This window comes from Peromyscus californicus, unplaced genomic scaffold (assembly GCF_007827085.1).
Source record: "Peromyscus californicus insignis strain IS unplaced genomic scaffold, ASM782708v3 Scaffold_7__1_contigs__length_154581171, whole genome shotgun sequence".
NCBI classification, from domain to species: Eukaryota; Metazoa; Chordata; class Mammalia; order Rodentia; family Cricetidae; genus Peromyscus; species Peromyscus californicus.
Window position 1 is genome coordinate 67,128,738 of NW_026294595.1, and position 17,865 is coordinate 67,146,602.

The following is a 17,865-nucleotide window of genomic DNA, read 5'->3' on the forward strand; positions in this document are numbered from 1 at the left end:
CCAAGAGCAAGAGCTTTGGAGTCAGGTTGCAAGGGTATTAATCTTGGCCTGTCATTTACTTTGTAATCTTCCAAATTACTTAGCTCTCTGGTTCTGTTTCATTATTTGGAAGATGCAGAGTAGAGTAGCCAGTAGAGAGGGCTGCTGTGAAGGTTAAGGAAGTTATTACACCTCATGTGTTCAGAACTACACTTGGTTCTTAATGGGCATCATTGTGATGATGGCTAATAAAATTTCTGACACAGCATAGTCATCTCCTCAAAATAAAGTATTCCAAAGCCTGCAGTTAAACCATATTTATAGGACCATAATCAAGACAGATGTGGGCTGACAAAATGGATCAGAAGGTAAAAAGGCACATGCTACCAAGCCTGATGACCTGAGTTCAATACGCAGAACCCACAAGGTAGAAGGAGAGAACCAACTCCTCAGAGTTATCTTCTGACCTCCAAATGTACAGTTACCTCCAGATGTGCATTCCAAAGACATTAAATAGGTCACTTTTGCAACCTACACACACACATAAACACATACCCAATACATAAATCTTATTTTTTAAAAAGGAAAATGTTTGGAAATGGTAGAAAAGGGGAGGGTGGAAATGGGGGAGATAGAGTTAAGAAGACTTACCACCGTTTTTGCCTACAGTTCGGAAGCATCTCCAGAAGGCCCGTAGAAATGATGCTCTATTGTGAGGTGTGGCTTGGATAAAGCTGAATTCCCGAAAGAGAATGTGAGTTCCTTGGCATACACTGTTAAAACTGGAAAGAGAAAAATGAAGAATTCATCATTAGATGAACTTCAGAAAGCTGGAATCAGAATGAGAAGTGTAACACCAGGTAGAACCACTGATGACCAGGGGAGGGTGTCTGTGTTTTCCACTAGCAAAATGCTCAACTACTGATCAAGTCCTTCTCTAAAGAAACCTTGTACAACTATGCCCCTCTGGAAGGTCACATCCACCTCTTCCGTGTGCCTCCCAGGAAGTTTTAAGGTTACTAGAGCATCCTTGTCTTTACCAGGAGGAAACGGCTTCTTGTTTCTTCTGGAGAATACTTCTCCTTCATGCCACCAGCACTGCAAAGGCCTTGAGCAGGCCTTGCTTCCCTAAAGGCCTCCTTCCGTACAAGGAGGGCATGGCTGATGACAGACCTGGATTGTCTGTCTATTTCAGGGGTAGTACTGTACTGTGTCCACCCCAACAAGAACCACAGACACATCCCATGGGACAAAGGAGAGGAAGGTTCCAGAGGAACACTAGACACAAACTAGAACAAGGAAGAAGTGGCCCCTCAATGAGAATGTGAAGCAAAGCCCCAGGGCCCATGTGAGTCATTGTTTAAACTGGGCCAGGGACAGAAGGAAAAAATGTACTCTGTTGCTTTTGGGTTTTCCTGCCAAAGAAAGAGAGGCTGTAGAGGCCAGTGTAATCTAAAAATGGAAACTGCATAGGAGACTAGGCAATTATCCGGTAATCACCACCAGCAAGGGCAGCCTGCAGACTCCAGGAACTCCTAAATTCCCTAACAGGAAAATGAAGAGTGTCACACATGTTCAGTTTTGTGGCCAGAGACCCTGACCCAAAAGTGGCAAGCAGCAAGGGGACATTAGTAATTCCAAACTCCAGTTTTCATCCGATGGCCATCTCAAAGGAGGCTATGGATCACTGAACTGAACAAGAAAACATTTCAAGAGCCATCTAGTCCATTTCCCTTCTCACAGACAAGCTCCCCTCAGGGGAGACTGTCTACCATCTTTAACAGAATATGTTATCATTTAGGATAAAATCAGCCTTTCTAATATTAACAGTGCTGTGATGAAAAACCAGATTAAATACTCTTCTCATGGAAAACTACCACAGAAATCAACTTTTAACACACCACAAGTCAGCAGAGAGCATCTGGCAAGGCGTGGTACAGAAGAGAGGCCTTTAAAGTTATGAAAGGGTTAATCTACCCATAAAGTTTATGGCAATGCCATTGTCATCTTACATAAGGAAAATGAGAAATACAGCAAATGAGCCAGGAGAGAGAGATGGGGCAGACTGCATTTCCAGAAAATGGAGACTAAAATGATAACGTTGTATCCTAAATTTATAAAGCTATCGGGCAAAGAATAGCTTCCCAAAGTCTCAAAGCATGTTTTATACTCAGGGCAGAAAGTTGGTGTCTAGGTCATGATCTAAACTGCAAAGGAACTAACGATGATGAAATCACATCCTTAGTACAATTTTTTTTAATTTTAAGTGTGTGTGTGTGTGTGTGTGTGTGTGTGTGTGTGTGTGTGGACATACACACACACAAGAATGCAGGTGCCCACAAAGACCAAAAGTTTTCAATCCTTATGGAGCTGCTGTGACAGACAGGTGGGAGTCACCTAACGTAAATGCTAGGGGTTAAACTTGGGCCCTCTGCAAGTATATGCTCTTACCCACCGAGCCATCTCTCCAGGCCCTTGATGTGGTTTTAAATACTATCTTAGATGCAGCATTCTCAAATGCAACAGGCGTCTTGTGATTCTGTCCCCAATGCAACGCAGGCCCATCATATTTCACTTATGAGTCTCTAGTGATACAATATGCTTTATTTACATGTTTTATTATTTATTTACTTACTTATTCATTTATTTGGGATGGCAGGAGATATGAGAGCCAAGGCATACATGTGGAGGTCAGAGGATAACTTGTGGGAGTCAGTTCTTCCTACCCTGTGAATTCCAGGGATGAATTCAGGTCATACAATGCAACGTGAAGCTCTTCACCTTCAGAATGGCTGCGCTCACTGTATGTCATTCACTGAATGGGTAGACTTTGGTTCTGGTTAATTTCACTGCACAATTACCTTTTATTTGCAGGTTCTTTGTAATAAAGATTTTTTTTTGTTTTTTCTGTTTTTAAATTTTTTTTTTAATTTTTATTTTATGTGCATTGGTGTTTTGTTTGCATGTATGTCTGTGAAGGTGTCAGATCCCCTGGAACTGGAGTTACAGACAGTTGTGAGCTACCATGTGGATGCTGGGAATTGAACCGGGGTCCTCTGGAAAAGCAGTCAGTGCTTTCAACTGCTGAGCCATCTCTCCAGCCCTATTTTTGTTTTTTCGAGACAGGGTTTTTCTGTGTAGCTCTGGCTGTCCTGGAATTCACTCTGTAGACCAGGTTGGCCTCAAACTCACAGAGATCTGTCTGCCTCTGCCTCCCAAGTGCAGGGATTAAAGGCGTGCACCAGCACAGCCAGGCGCTATACAGTTTTAATAAAATAAAATGGAAAGATCAACATTAAAAGTATCATTAATCAGACAGGCAGTGGTGGCGCATGCCTTTAATCCCAGCATTTGGGAGGCAGAGGCAGGTGTATTCTGTGAGTTTGAGGCCAGCCTGGGCTACAGAGTGAGTTCCAGGACAGCCAGGGCTATTACATAGAAAAACCCTGCCTCAAAAAACAAAAAATAAAAATATATCACTAATCTTTGAGGAAATGCAAATCAAAATGGAGCACCACTTCATATCTATTAGATTATCTATGAGGAAGGAAGGAAAAAGAGAGAGAGAGAGAGAGAGAGAGAGAGAGAGAGAGAGAGAGAGAGAGAGAGAGGGAGGGAGGGAGGGAGGGAGGGAGGGGGGAGGGGGGAGGGAGGGAGGGAGGGAGTTGCTGGTGAGTTGCTGGTGAAGACCTGAAGAAACTGGGGCTGGGGCCCTCATATATTGGTGAGAAAATACATGGTAGCCTTTCTGTAAAACAATGTTATGGTTTCTCAGTAATTTCAGTACTGCTTACATATTCCCAATAGAGAGTAGAGAAACTCTACTCTCATTTGTACTTTAGAGTTGTAGCCACACCTCTGCCATCCCAGTGCTTCTAGGGGGTGGGAGGTGGGGGCAGAAGATGGGTGGTGCGGAGACAGGAGAATGGCCAAATATTGTTGGCTACATAGCCCAACTGTGCAGTAGACAACCAAACAAGAGACTCTGTCTCAAACAAGGTGGGAGGTGAGGACCAACACCCCAGGCTGCCATCTGACTTCCACACGCACTCTGTTGCACACATGTGCCCACGTTCACACACACACAAATGCACACACACAAACACAGGAGAAGAAAATTCTCAAAACGAGGCTGTACCTAGAAACAGTTTAAGAGTCCCCACTTTAAAAATACACTTGCGCCGGGCGGTGGTGGCGCACAACTTTAATCCCAGCACTTGGGAGGCAGAGGCAGGCGGATCTCTGTGAGTTCGAGGCCAGCCTGGTCTCCAAAGCGAGTTCCAGGAAAGGCGCAAAGCTACACAGAGAAACCCTGTCTCGAAAAAACCAAAAAAAAAAAAAAAAATACACTTGTTTTTGTTTAATTTTGTGGCTTTACTTCCCAATTTTTGTTGTCTTCAGACTATTACTGATGCTTTCTTTGTCTCACGGAGGACCCTGGTCATGCTTACTATCTTGTGTATATCAGTTTTCCTTGTGTAGACGGGAATTTCAGTGCACAGGCATATCTTGAGTGGGAGGTTTTTCCCTCTTACCAAGGAACAAACTCTAGCCTAGACCAGGTCATACACTGGGTGACTTTACACTCCATCTTGACATCATGATGATGTCACAGACACTGTCATTGAATTCCTGTGTAGCATAAACCCCTGAGTATTCAAATTTCACTATGAAAATTCTTTCATTCTTTCAATTGTTGGGGTTTTTCTGAAAGACTGGAGTTTTGTTCTTCAAAAAGTTGGCACACTCCAAAGCTACGTTCCTCTGTACAAATTGGTCCCTGATGTAACAATCCCTGGATTTGTTCTTTCCTTCCTTGTAAAGCTGAGATAAGGCCTAAAGCTCTTAAATGTTTTCTTTGCATTGCCTATCTGCTGCAGAGTTTGGCAATGGTAACTTGGTGAGAGAAGTCAGTGGAGCATGACCGCTCGGCCTGGGTTGCAGAACTCTGAAGTGGTTTACAGCACACTTGAACAGAAGTTGCCTTTACCCACTGTCTTCTACAGAGCTACAAAGACCTTTCTAGACATGAATTCAGCCGGTGTTTCTAATACCTTCTGCTTCACTGCCCTGTTACTATCTGCCATTCTGTTAGTCTACTGTGCAGTGTGCCCACTGGGGGGTAGGGGAGTAATGATCCTGTGTGCAGGAGGATTTTCTAAAGGTGGTTTTTCAAATGTAGTACATGTGGAATGAGCTTCTATACGCAGATATGAATCAGGAAAACTGTTGGGTTTATTGACTGTACATTCTCTGAAGCAATAAAAAAGTGAGTCCAACTGGAATAAAACACAGAGACCAGGCCAGCTGGATGGTTCAGTAGGTAATGGCATCTACCATCAAGACTGTCGTTGACCTGAGTTCTATCCCTGGGACCCACATGGTATGTAGAGAGAACTGACTCTAGCTAGTTTTCCTCTGGTCTCCAAGTGCACTCCATGGCACTTGTGTGTATGTACACACACACACACACACACACACACACACACACACACACACACGCAGATACATCCACGCTCATACTCTAACTCAATCAATAATGTGATTTAGAAAAAAACCAACCCAAATGCAGAGCCTGCCACACTGCAGGTGACGACTGAGAAACTTTGTCTTCTCATTGCCAACAATGGCTTAGTTATAAGCAGAATATCCAAGATCTTTGAATTCTAAAATAACCCCAAATTGGGCTAGAGAGATGGGTCAGCAGGTAAGAGCATTTGCCAGATGACCTGAAGTTGTCCTCCAGGCCAGGTATGGTAGTGCGCATCGCCCTGTTTCTTTTAAGACAGGGCTTCTCTGTGTATCCCTGGCTGTCCTGGAACTCACTTTCTAGACCAGGCTGGCCTCAAACTCACAGAGATCCACCTGCCTCTGCCTCCTGAGTGCTAGGATTAAAGGCGTGGGCCACCACCACAGTAGTGCGAATCTTTAATCTCAGTACTTGGGAGGCACAGGCAGGCGGATTTTTGTGAGTTTGAGGCAAGCCTGGTCTATATAGTGAAGTCAAAGCTAGCTAGGGATACATAGATCTTGTCTCAAAAACAAAAAAGGAAAAAGAAAAAGTTTTAAAAAAAGTGGTCTTTTTCTGATCTCCATGTATTGTCATTACAAATAAGTAATACGTAATGTAAAACAAAACAAAAAAATTAGTCCCAAACTTTGGAAGAATTCAATAGGGACTAATCAATCCTCAATCACTATGTAGATGGACCAACCGGGGAAACAGAGCCGTCACTGTGGCAGATGTGATAGTTTCTGAAACAGTGACAGACCCAGGCAAGCCTCTCAGGTCACTCTAGCCCTAGCTTAAAGCACTGGCATTTCAAACTGAGGTCCGTCTTCTGCCGAAGTAACTATCTCAGCAGAGTTCATTTTCAGACTGCAGTATCAGTGATATCTTTTCCTGCATTAGGAAGAGAAAAACTTATCCCACAGGCCTTAAGAGCTATGAAACGTCTCTGCAGGGGAAAGATGAAGTGCTAGTTTCTTTCACTGGTCACTTCAAATGCAGCCACCAGATCCTAAAAAGAATCTCCCTAAAATAGAAGTGGAATAGAGCACTTGTCCCAAATAGGCCTGTTGCTGAGGCTGGAGGAGCCTGTTTCCATACAGGTCAACTCCCCAGGAAGGCTAGGCCAAGGGGCTTAGTTCTCATATGCTGCTTCTCTGAGAGTAAGCTCTCCCTGCAGGACCTTGGTTTACTAGTATTTTTATGTTATTTTGTATGTGTGTGGGTGTGTGCATGCCACTGTGTCCCATGAGAACAACCTGGAAGAGTGGAGTCTCTCCTACCGTGTGGGTCTAAGGAATGGGACTCAGACTATCAGGCGTGGCAGCAGGTACCTGTATCCACTGAGCCTTCTCACCTGTCCAGGATCTTTGTAATAGTCAAATTCCTGCCAGAGCTTAATTTCTTTCTTTTTCATTGTGTGTGTGTGTGTGTGTGTGTGTGTGTGTGTGTGTGTGTGTGTGTGTGTGTATGTGTGTGAACATGAGCACAGGTGCCTTAGGCAGGAGGGCAGGCCTTGGATCCAGTGGGGTTAGAGTTATAGGTAGTTGTGAACTGCTCAATGTGGGTGCTGGGAGCCAAACCCAGATCCTTTGCAAGAGCAGTATGTGCTCTTAAGTGTTAAGCCATCTCTCCAGCCTCCCTTTTCTTTTTAAAGATAGAGTCTTACTACACAGGCCAGAATGTTCTCTCTCTTTTCATTTTTATTTATTATATGTGCGGGAACATGTGTGTATGATGTGTGTTTGAGTGTGAACACATGAGTGCCATGGCACACATTTGGAGATCAGAAGGCAACTTTCAGGAGTTGGGTTCTCTCCTTCCACCTTGCCAAAGCAGGGTCTCTTTTGTTATTTCTATTATGCTGAATATTCCAGGCCGGCTGGCCCACAAACCTCGGGGCAATTATCCTGTTTTAATGTTGGCTGAGGCTGAACTCAGGTCATAGGACTGCACACACACACTTTAACCCACTAAACCATCTTGCTGGCCCCGTATGTTCTTGAATTCACAATGCTCCTGCCTCAGTCTTCTAAGTGCTGGGATTACAAGTGTGTACCACACACCCACCTGCCAGAGTTTCAAACTCCCTTTTGAAGTCTTCAGGCTTCCAAACACATTTCTTCAAGCTTCTATGACTCACTGCTGAACTACTGATTCAGCTCCTTTCCCGCTGAGCATCAGCAAAGAAGCAAGATGACAGCACTTGGAAGGCAGAGGTAGGTGGATCTCTGAGTTCAAGGCCAGCCTGGTCTAATAGAGCAAGTTACAGAAGAGCCAGGGTAAGCCCTGTCTCAAAAAAACAAAAAACAAAAACAAGCAAACATAAAAATGCTTTTCACAAGCTATATTTACAATCAGGTTGCCATAAATGTCCTCTGTCTTCTTACAAGGTCTTTGATTCTTTCACCCAAGGCCTCTGAAAGAGCTCTTGGTAACAGTGCTTCCAAGACTTTGCCTACTTTCACTTGAAATTCAAAGTAATTAGGTTTGTACTTTCCCTGGGGAAACACCGCCTAGCTGTGCAGAAGGGCCCGGACAAAGGCTGCTTCTCCTTGGCACGTTCTCCAGGACCCTGCCGCTGCATCACGCTCTCTGCTGCGCGGGTCTTGCTTCTTCTGTCCTTCACGCCTTCCAGCCCTGCCATCTCTTCTCTTCACTGTCCACACACACACACACACACACACACACATCTCTTTTGTCACCCAGCTCTCCTTGTCCATGTCTAGTGCTGCAGGTAAGAAGCTCCTCCTCAGACACCTGCAAAGCCTTCCTTCCCCTCTGATGGAATTCTCAGCCAGACCTCACGACAGCTTTTCTCTGTTTTCCTACCAGATCACCTACTTCACAGACATCTCATTTCTTTTTTCTCCTTTCTTCCTTCTTTTTCCTTTCTTTCTTCTTTCTTTCTTTCTTTCTTTCTTTCTTTCTTTCTTTCTTTCTTTCTTTCTTTCTTTCTTTCTTTCTTTCCTTTCCTTTTTCCTTCCCTCCCCTCCCTTCCCTTTTTCCTTTCCTTCCCTTCCCTTCCCTTCCCTTTCCTTCCTTCCTTCTTTCCTTCCTTCCTTCCTTCCTTCCTTAAGCTTTTTCAAATCAGGACTAACATCATTTCTTGGTTTTGCCCTCAAACTAGATATTTGGCTATTTGGTCTGTCTTGCACTAAAACCCTTTTCTTCTCTTGGATGTGCTAGAGGTCAAGCAGAGCCTTGCACATGCCAGAGAAGCACTCTACCACTAAGCTGCATATTTGCCCCCAAAAACAATTGTTCTGAGACAGGATCTCGCTACAACAACCCAGGCAGACCCGAAACCGGAGATTCTATTGTTTCCGTTTCCTGAGAGCTAGGATTATTACAGTGCACCACCACACTTCCTAAGAACTTAAGGTAAATTTCATCCTGTTTCTTTTGTGTCTGTAGCTATAACTTTTAGGTTATTTGATTTTTTTTTTGGTTGTTGTTCTTACTAGAATTCCCCAAAAGGTTTCCATTATTTCCATTACCATCATCTAAAAATTTCACTGAAAATCCAATACTATATTGATTTGTGTGTGTGTGTGTGTGTGTGTGTGTGTGTGTGTTCATGGCACAGTACACTTGTGAAAGTCAGAGGACAATTTGTTGGAGTTGGTTCTCTCCATCTACCATGTTGGTTCCAGGGCTTGAACTCAGTTCATCAGGCTTGGCAGCAGGCACCTTTACCCACAGAGCCATCTCACGGGCCCTCCAATACCGTTTATCTGAGGCTCTTAGGGATTATAAAACCCCTTCCTCAGCAACACCCTGTTTAAAAACTAGAAGTATTAAATTCTAGTCTGCTCATTCTAAGTCATCACCTTTTGTTCTTATTCAAGATTACATGACTTTGTGTGGAAATAAGTCCTCAAACGAGTGTACTGGGAATAGACCGAATCTTGTTAGATAGGATTCATCATTCACGATGGTGATAAAACTGAAGAGTGGGCTGCTGCTGATTCCATTCTCTTCTTCCCAGGGATCGTCTGAACCTGTATGACTTTGCTACTGCTATTGCTAGAGTCACCTTCTTTCTGGTATTTTATGCTTACTGACTCCAGAGTTGGTGTCACACAGGTTCTTTCGGGGCCTCATGTAGCTTGCAAGCACCCATTTTGTTTAAAGCTTCTTTGTGCATGTTGCTTTACCTTTCCGAGATCAAGTCCACTGCATTCATTCAGTAAGAGTGCAAGAGTATTTGTCCTTTCTTTTTGAATGTAAGAACATTTTATGTACAATTGCAGGAGAAATAATATACAGATAGCTTGAACATAAAAACAGGTTTTAATTGAAAAGTACAGGGTTATTTTAAACAGTAAAATATTTTCTCTATAGAAAATAGTAAAAATAATAATATTTCCCAATAAGCCCTTTTAAGCCAAATGATAGCTGAATTATACATATAAATATTGATTAGATTCTGGGATGTAGAAGAGGCCTGTCTTCATCTGTTCAGAGAGCTATGTTTTACTTAAGTTGTGTCAGTGAGATTCCTATTCATCTTTCCCTTCACTGTTTGATTTACGGCAGACATTTTTCTATACGCTAATTCACAATCTAAAAAGATTTTAGCCTCCCATCCTGAAATTAGCCAGCATTCTTATCCTAATACAATAATACAATAAGAGTGGTATAGGCCCATGATTAAGTAGTTAAGTAGTTTATCTCAATGATTCAGTGTTGTACTATGAAAACAATCAGTTTCTTTTGAATACCTTAAAAAAAAAACCCGGCGGTGGTGGCGCACGCCTTTAATCCCAGCACTCAGGAGGCAGAGCCAGGAGAATCTCTGTGAGTTCGAGGCCAGCCTGGGCTACCAAGTGAGTTCCAGGAGAGGCGCAAAGCTACACAGAGAAACCCTGTCTCGGAAAAAAAAAAAAAAAAAAAACCTTCAACTTTCTTACTAAATTTTAATTTCTTTCCTTTTTTCTTTTTCTTTTCTTTTCTTTCTTAAAGACAGGGTCTCACTATGTAGCTCTGAAACTCATGTAGATCAGGCTTGCCTCCAATTCACAGAGATCTGTCTGCCGCTGTCTCCCAAGTGTTAGGATTAAAGGCACATGCCCCCATTTCAATCTCACTTGCTTGTGCATTCTCTCTTTCTTTCTAACATTTATTTATTTATTTATTTGTTTGTTTGTTTATTTATTTATTTATTTATTTGTGATTGTCTCTGTGAGTATACAGGTGCATTCTCTCTTTCTTTCTAACATTTATCTATCTATCTATCTATCTATCTATCTATCTATCTATCTATTTATTTATTTGTGATAGCCTCTGTGAGCATACAGGTGTGGGTGCCCGTGCATGTGTGTGCAAGTCTATTCTCTCTCCCACCACTCGGGTTCTGGGGATTGAACTCAGACTATCATGCTTGGAGGCAGATGCCTTTATCCACTGAGCCATAGTGCCAGCCTAGACATTTCTCAGTCCTGTGCTGTAAGGAATCTCACTTACACAACGTAAGTAAAAACCACACAGTGTTCAGGGAGTACATTCAGAAGAAGGATGAGGCATGAAGTCACTCTTAGCTATTTAAGAAGCTCAAGACCAGCCTGGGCTTGAGACCCTGTCCCAATAACAACACCAACACCAATGCACATATGGACAATAAACCTCTGGAAAAGCCATATTGACAGCTACTTTTCAGTACTGGAAATAAATAACAACTCAGTGGTAGAGTACTTACCTAGCATATACAACGGCCAGAGTTTAGTTCACAGCACAGAGAAGCAAAAGAAAACCATTTTCCTGCCAACCTTTCATAAAAAAAAAATTACTTAAGTAAAGTTAAAAGATGGGCTGGAGAGATGGTTCAGTGGTTAAGAGCACTGGCTGTTCTTCCAGTGGTCCTGAGTTCAATTCCCAGCACCCACATGGTGGCTCACAACCATCTGTAATAAGATCTGGCACCCTCTTCTGTGTATGTAATAAATAAATAAATCTTTAAAAAAAAAAAAAAAGATGGGTTGGAGAGATGGTTCGGTGGTGAAGAGCACTGGCTGCTCTTCCAGAGGACCAGGTTTCAATTCCCAGCACCCACATGGTGGCTCACAACCACCTGTAATGAGATCTGGTGCCCTCTTCTGGCATGCAGGGACACATGCAGGTAGAACACTGTATACATAATAAATAAGTAAATCTTAAAAAAAAAATAAAAGCTAAGTGGCAAGAGAGACATGTAAATAGTAATAAATATAAACATGTCTTAGAAAGCAAAATAGTATAGAATTATTGTGTATGTTAGCAGTTCCACTTGTGAGTACACAGTCACAAGAAATGAAGTCAGAGACACAGGCCATATTTGCCCATCCATGCTCAGAGCAGTATAATACACAACAGTCCAAAAGCAGATGCAACCCCAGAACTCCCTGACAGGAAATGGAAAAGCAAAATGGGAAACGTCCTTAAGCAGGAGATAGAGACCGGGTCTCTTCTCTTGCTGCATCCAGGCCACAGGTGAGCACCTCCCTCCACTGCTCCTGCTATCTTGTGCTGCCTGGCCACCACCCAAAGGGGCCACTGAAACACGGACTGAAACTTCCAAACACTGAGCCCTCACGAATCCTTCACTCTTTATGTATTTTACAGCAACAGAAAATGAAATATTTACAATACGGACGACCTGAAGACATTGTTCTAAATGAATTAAGTTGGTCACAAAGGGATAAATATTAATGAGTCCACTTACATGAGGTTCGTAGAATAGTCAAGCTGTAGACACAGGAGTAGCATGACAGTGGCTCGGAGTTAAAGGAAGCAGGAACTAAGGAGTTAGTGCTTAATGGGTGCTGAGTTCCTCCAGAAGATGAAATGTTCTAGTGATCATACTCACAGGACACTCTAAATGCATATGATGCCACGCAATTGTACACTTAAAAGTGGTAAATTTTTGGCCATTTAAACAATTTTGGCTTTTGAGGCAGGGTTTCTCTGTGTGGTCCTGGCTATACTGGAACTTGCTGTGTAGACCAAGCTGGTCTTGAACTCAGAGATCCACCTGCCTCTGCCTCTGGAGTGCTGGGATTAAAGGCATGCGCCACTACCGCCTGACTAGGTCATATATTTTTACCACAGTGAAAAAGAAGGGTAAGATATTGATGCCAAATACCTAGTATGCATAGTTGTAGAACTGCCTGATAAAATGAGATATGGAAGTTATAACCAAAACATTTTTGTATGTGTATGCTTAGTGCATGCGTGCTCATGTATGTTCAGGTACATGTGCACATGTATGCTTGTAAAGGTCAAAGTTTGGTGTTGAGTGTCTTGCTTTTTCATTCTCCACCTTTATTTTTTGAGACAGGATCTCTGACTGAACCTGTAGCTCCATGATTCGGCTACACTGGCTGGCCAGAAAGCCCCACAGGCTTCCTGTTTCCTGCCTTCCCAGGGCTAGGGATCAGGTGTGCACCATGACGACCCTGTTTCTTTTCTCATTTTAAAACACAGGTCCAAGACCTCATACTCACACAGTAGGCACGTTACCAGCAGAGTCATCTCCTTAGCACCAACCAAAGTCTACTTTAGAGTGGATGTGGAGTAAGAGGACTCTGTCAGGCTGCGGCTGTGGCTCCGTTGGTAGAGTGCTTGCTTGGCATGCACAAATCTCCAGCGCCACATGAAACAGAGAACGGCGGTTCTCGCCTCTAACTCAGCACTCCGCATTCGTGAGGTGGAAGTGGAGGATCGGAGAGCAAGAGCCTGCGTCAAATCTTACCACTTCCTAGTCTATATGACTTTAGGCCAGATGTGTGGTTTTGTGCCTCAATTACTTTTTTATCATTGTTTAACAAATCTTTTTCATAAAGTATATTTTGATCATACTTCTAGGCCCTCCTCACCTTCCCCCCAGCCAACTTCACTCTTTCTCTCTTTAAAAAGCAAACAGCTATGCCAGATGGCGGTGGTGCGTGCCTTTATTCCCAGCACTCGGGAGGCAGAGGCAGGCGGATCTCTGTGAGTTCGAGGCCAGCCTGGGCTACAGAGTGAGTTCCAGGACAGGCACCAAAACTACACAGAAAAACTCTGTCTCGGAAAAACACACACACACACACACACACACACACACACACACACACACACACACACAAACAAATTGAAAACAAACACACAAACACTCCCCCACACAAAAACATGGAGTCCATTTGGTTTGGGCCACGGCCTTCTGAGCACGGCCTGCCTTGGAGTGTCCTGATACTTCAGTGTCACTCCACTGCAGAAAACTGATCTGCCCTCTCCCTGCAGGAGTCAACTGGTTCTTGGTTATGGTAAAACTTTGTGCCCACTTCCTCTTCTCCATGCTGGGCTCCATTACTTTTTAATTAGTAGAATTGCATATTATTAGTTTGCTGTGCATCAAATCAATAAAAGTTTGACTTTCCTAAAAATATTAGTCTTAGGAAAGGAATATGTTCCAGAGGATCTGCATGGTATCTGGCTTTAGAGATAACTATAAGAATGGATACATGAGCTAATAGTTTGGGCAAGGTATGAAGAAATGGAAGTACTTTTCTTCAGAAGACCCAGTATAGAATAAGATGGAGATGTCCAATTCATCACAATGGGGTATTTTTTCTTGTTGGAGTATGGAAGAACTGCCACCTGGACACCTAGGCACCCACCTGGGTCCTGCCCCGAGGCTCCAGACAGTGGAGGCCACACAATGAACAAATATGTGATGCAGAGATGGGAAAGACAGAGAAAAGACATGGTGGACTGATGGGAGAGGAGGAGAAATGAGCAGTCAGTCCCTGGAGTGGAGAGAGGTGGGACTGGAGATGTGATGGCAGTGAGGAACAGGGCAGTATGTGAGGCCATGGTAATGCCTGGGCCTGGGCTGCCACTGCAGGCCATGTCTTGGTCTGAGGTCCTGCTGCAGCAAGCATCTATGGTAATGCCTGTGGCCCGTGTTATCATCAAAGGATATGTGGATATCCATGAAGCCATGGATATGTGGATACCCCCTGAATCCATGTTGATGCCTGAGGGCCATGCTGCCACCAGGGCCATACTGATCTAAGTGGCCTGTGCTGCCATCTGAGAACATGGTGACGTCTGGGCCAGTGCTGCTGCCAGGGCCACGCCTGGGTCCATGGGCCTATCGAAGCTGGTGTCTGTGTTGATGTCCGAGGCCCATGTTACCACCAAAGGCCATGCGGATGTCCCTGGTCTGGGCTGCTGCCTGAAGCCATGTTGATGACCCAGGGCTGATGAGCTGGCCCCACCCTTCACCAGCCTTGGGAGAGCTGGAGAGTGAGCTAGGTGGCCCTGCCCCTCATGGAGGGGGGCACCTTCAGAGGCCCAGGCTGACCAACTCAGCTACCATCCAGGGCCCCAATATTTACCCCATCTATGAGATGCTGGAGCACGTGAAAGGGCTGGTCCTGGGGAACCACAGCCACAGGCTCTCCATGACTCTGCAATAGCAGGATATCTGAGAGGAGTCTTAATGAGTGTCCAGTACTGATGATGTAGCAGACCAACAACTCATTGCAATGAACATCTGCAAATAAAATGTTTGAGCAAAAGGGTATACTGTGTGACACACCACAGCTTCCCAGCCAGGACGATCAAATATGTGACGGAAAGGCGGGGAAGATGGAGGAACACTGGTACAGGTACGGTGGAGTTGGGGACACGGCAGTATGACTGGTGTGAGAGAAGGCGGCACTCCAGAGGAGCAGGTCGGTGCCCAGAGTGGTCAGCAAGATGGTTTTTTGTTTTTTAATTTTAATTTTTGTTTTTATTTTCTTTTGTGGGGGAGGTTACTAGGATGAAGGGCAGATATGGAGGGACTGGGAAATGAGTGGGACTGGAATGCATGATATGAAATTCCCAAAGAATCAATTACAAATTACATTAAAAAAGTGTGGGAGAACTATCACTTACAAAGTAATATAAGTATTAATTATAAAATATGAAATGTACTTTTTTTTATTTTTGAGACAGGGTCATATGGTGTTCCCCAGGCTGGCCTTGAACTCATAGTAATTCCTCTGCCTCTCCCTTCTATATGCAGAGATTACAGCTATGACCTGTAACACCTTGCTTTTGAAGTAGCTTGTATGAGATGGCAAAATATTCTTAAAATATTTTGTGGGGGAGAAGGCTGCTGAGACAGCTCTGTAAGTAAAGGACTTGCTTGTCACCAAGCCCAATGACTGAGTTTGATTCCCAAGATCCACACTGGAGAGAGAACTGACTCCTGCAAGTGGTCTTCTGACCTCCACACGTCTATGCCCTCCTTCAAACAAATAAATGTAATAAAAACGTAAATATTTGGGGGACTAAATAGGGTACTTTTCATATATTTCAAATCTCTTCAAGGTATACTATTGTTCATCTGGAATGGTGTAAACGTTTTAACAACAGCTAACTTGTTGGCTAAGGGAGTCTGGATGCACCCCAACAGTTACATTGACATTTAGTTACCATACAACACCACAAAGAGATGGACAGTCAAGGAGATAATTAGGTCATGAGGGCTCTGCTCTCATGAATAGATTCAAGCATTATCACTGAAGTGAGTTGGTAAAAAAATAGCAAGTTCAGCTGTTCCTCTGCTTCTGTCTCTAAAACTCTCAAGTTCTCAACAGTGTGAAGTCTCCCTTGTTATGATGCAGCAAAACGCCCCCAGTGTATACGGCCCTAAATCCTGGACTTACCAGCCTCTAGAACAGTGGTTCTCAACCTTGGGTCATGACCCCTTTTAGGGTCAAATGACTTTTTCACAGGGGTTGCCTAAGACCATAGGAAAACACAGATATTACACTGCAATTCATAACAGTAGCAAAATTCCAGTTATGAAATAGCAATGAAAGTAATGTTATGGTTGGGGGTCACACAACAGGAGGAACTGTATTAAAGGGTCGCAGCATTAGGAAGATTGAGAACCTCTGCTTTAGAACCAGAAGCCAAATAAACTCCTACTGTTTAGTTCTCATTTCCCCAGCTAACTTGTTGGCTAAGGGAGTTTGGATGCACCCCATCATCAGGATTCTGATGGGGCAGCAGAAACAGAGGAGGACAGAGAGGCCAAGGCAGGAGAAAAGGACTTACTGACGCCATGGAGTGACCAGAAAGGACAGAGGCACCCACGAGCTGCCTTCACCTACGCAGCTCATGAAGCTCAGAAGATGTCACTGAGTTCCTAACCTAGTTTCTCTGGCAGGAGATCTTTCCTCATCCCAGAAAAGACTTATGGAGACAGAGAGGATTAAAAAAAATAATATTGTTAAGAAGTGAGGTTGCTGGGCTTGCAAGTTTTCTAGCCGGGATCCCTTTATCTTTCCTGAGAGCCCCCCAGATCTCTTTTATTCTAGGTCAGTAATTTAACACTCAGCTCTCAATTCAAAGCCTGTAATGACCTTGCTGTGCTGAATTATTAGTCCAGGATATAGAAAAAGAAAGAGAGAGAGAGGAAAAACCCTCTAAAAACAACAGAGGCCTTTTGATCAGAGTACCAAACTGCAGCTCGCTGTAACTCAAGCTGTCCATTCTTATATGGCAGGAATTAAGGACTCCCCCTGCCAGGCAGGACCCTATTAAAAGACAATAGCTGTTTGAAAAGGGTAAGCAAGTTGATATGGATATAATAGGCCACATATGGGGGCCCCTTTCTACTCTGAAATAAAGCTCCTTCTTACAGTTGGGAGCTGGGAAATCCAGGATTCAGTAAACAGGAGGAGGTAAAACAGAAGAGGGTGGGCAGCCGTGCAGAAATGCTTGAAGGTGCTTCAGAAAAAGAAAGAAACAAAGCAAAGAACAAAGAAAGAAAGAACCCAGAAGAGTTCTTTGGACGAGATGAGCATCCATCCATCACTGAGGATGGAGGCTTTCAGAACAGCCAGGTGCTCTTGGTTCACAAGAGTCTTTAGGGCCAATGATGACAAGAATTGGCCAGAATCAATATAGCAGTTAGTTTCTCTAATTGGTCAACAACAAAAAACCCCACCAACAAAGCAGCAATCTCTTAGCAGAAATGATGCAGCCTCCCAAGAGCAATCCTTACCCCTGGCTAACCTAATGTGGCACCATACTGCATTACCACCTAATGCCGCTTGCTATTTCTTGGATGACATTTTTCATAGAAAGCCTGCAAAACAAAGACAGCACACCCCACAGAGTTGCCTGTAAATCACACCCCTCCTAAGAGAGAGAGAGCGGTAACCACAGGACACAGAATGCCATACTCTGTTAGCTAGCCCATGTTTGCCTGTCTATTACCTCAAATACTCATTCCATTAGTGAGTGAAGCTTTTGAAGGATCTTTAATACACATCAGAATTTCCCAACCACTGTTTTAGCTATCTCTAAAATCTTGTAAGCATGATACAAAACAAGAAATGATTTAAGAGTGATTG

The 17,865-nt window shown here is 43.7% G+C and overlaps 1 protein-coding gene across 1 annotated transcript in view; it reads right to left on the reverse strand.

Moving 5' to 3' along the window:
- Cstpp1 (centriolar satellite-associated tubulin polyglutamylase complex regulator 1) overlaps window positions 1-17,865 on the reverse strand; it is a 162,696-nt gene that overhangs the window by 93,929 nt on the left and 50,902 nt on the right. Inside the window, 1 exon segment of the mRNA XM_052726637.1 lies at window positions 631-761. Coding sequence (XP_052582597.1) covers window positions 631-761 — 131 coding nt within the window.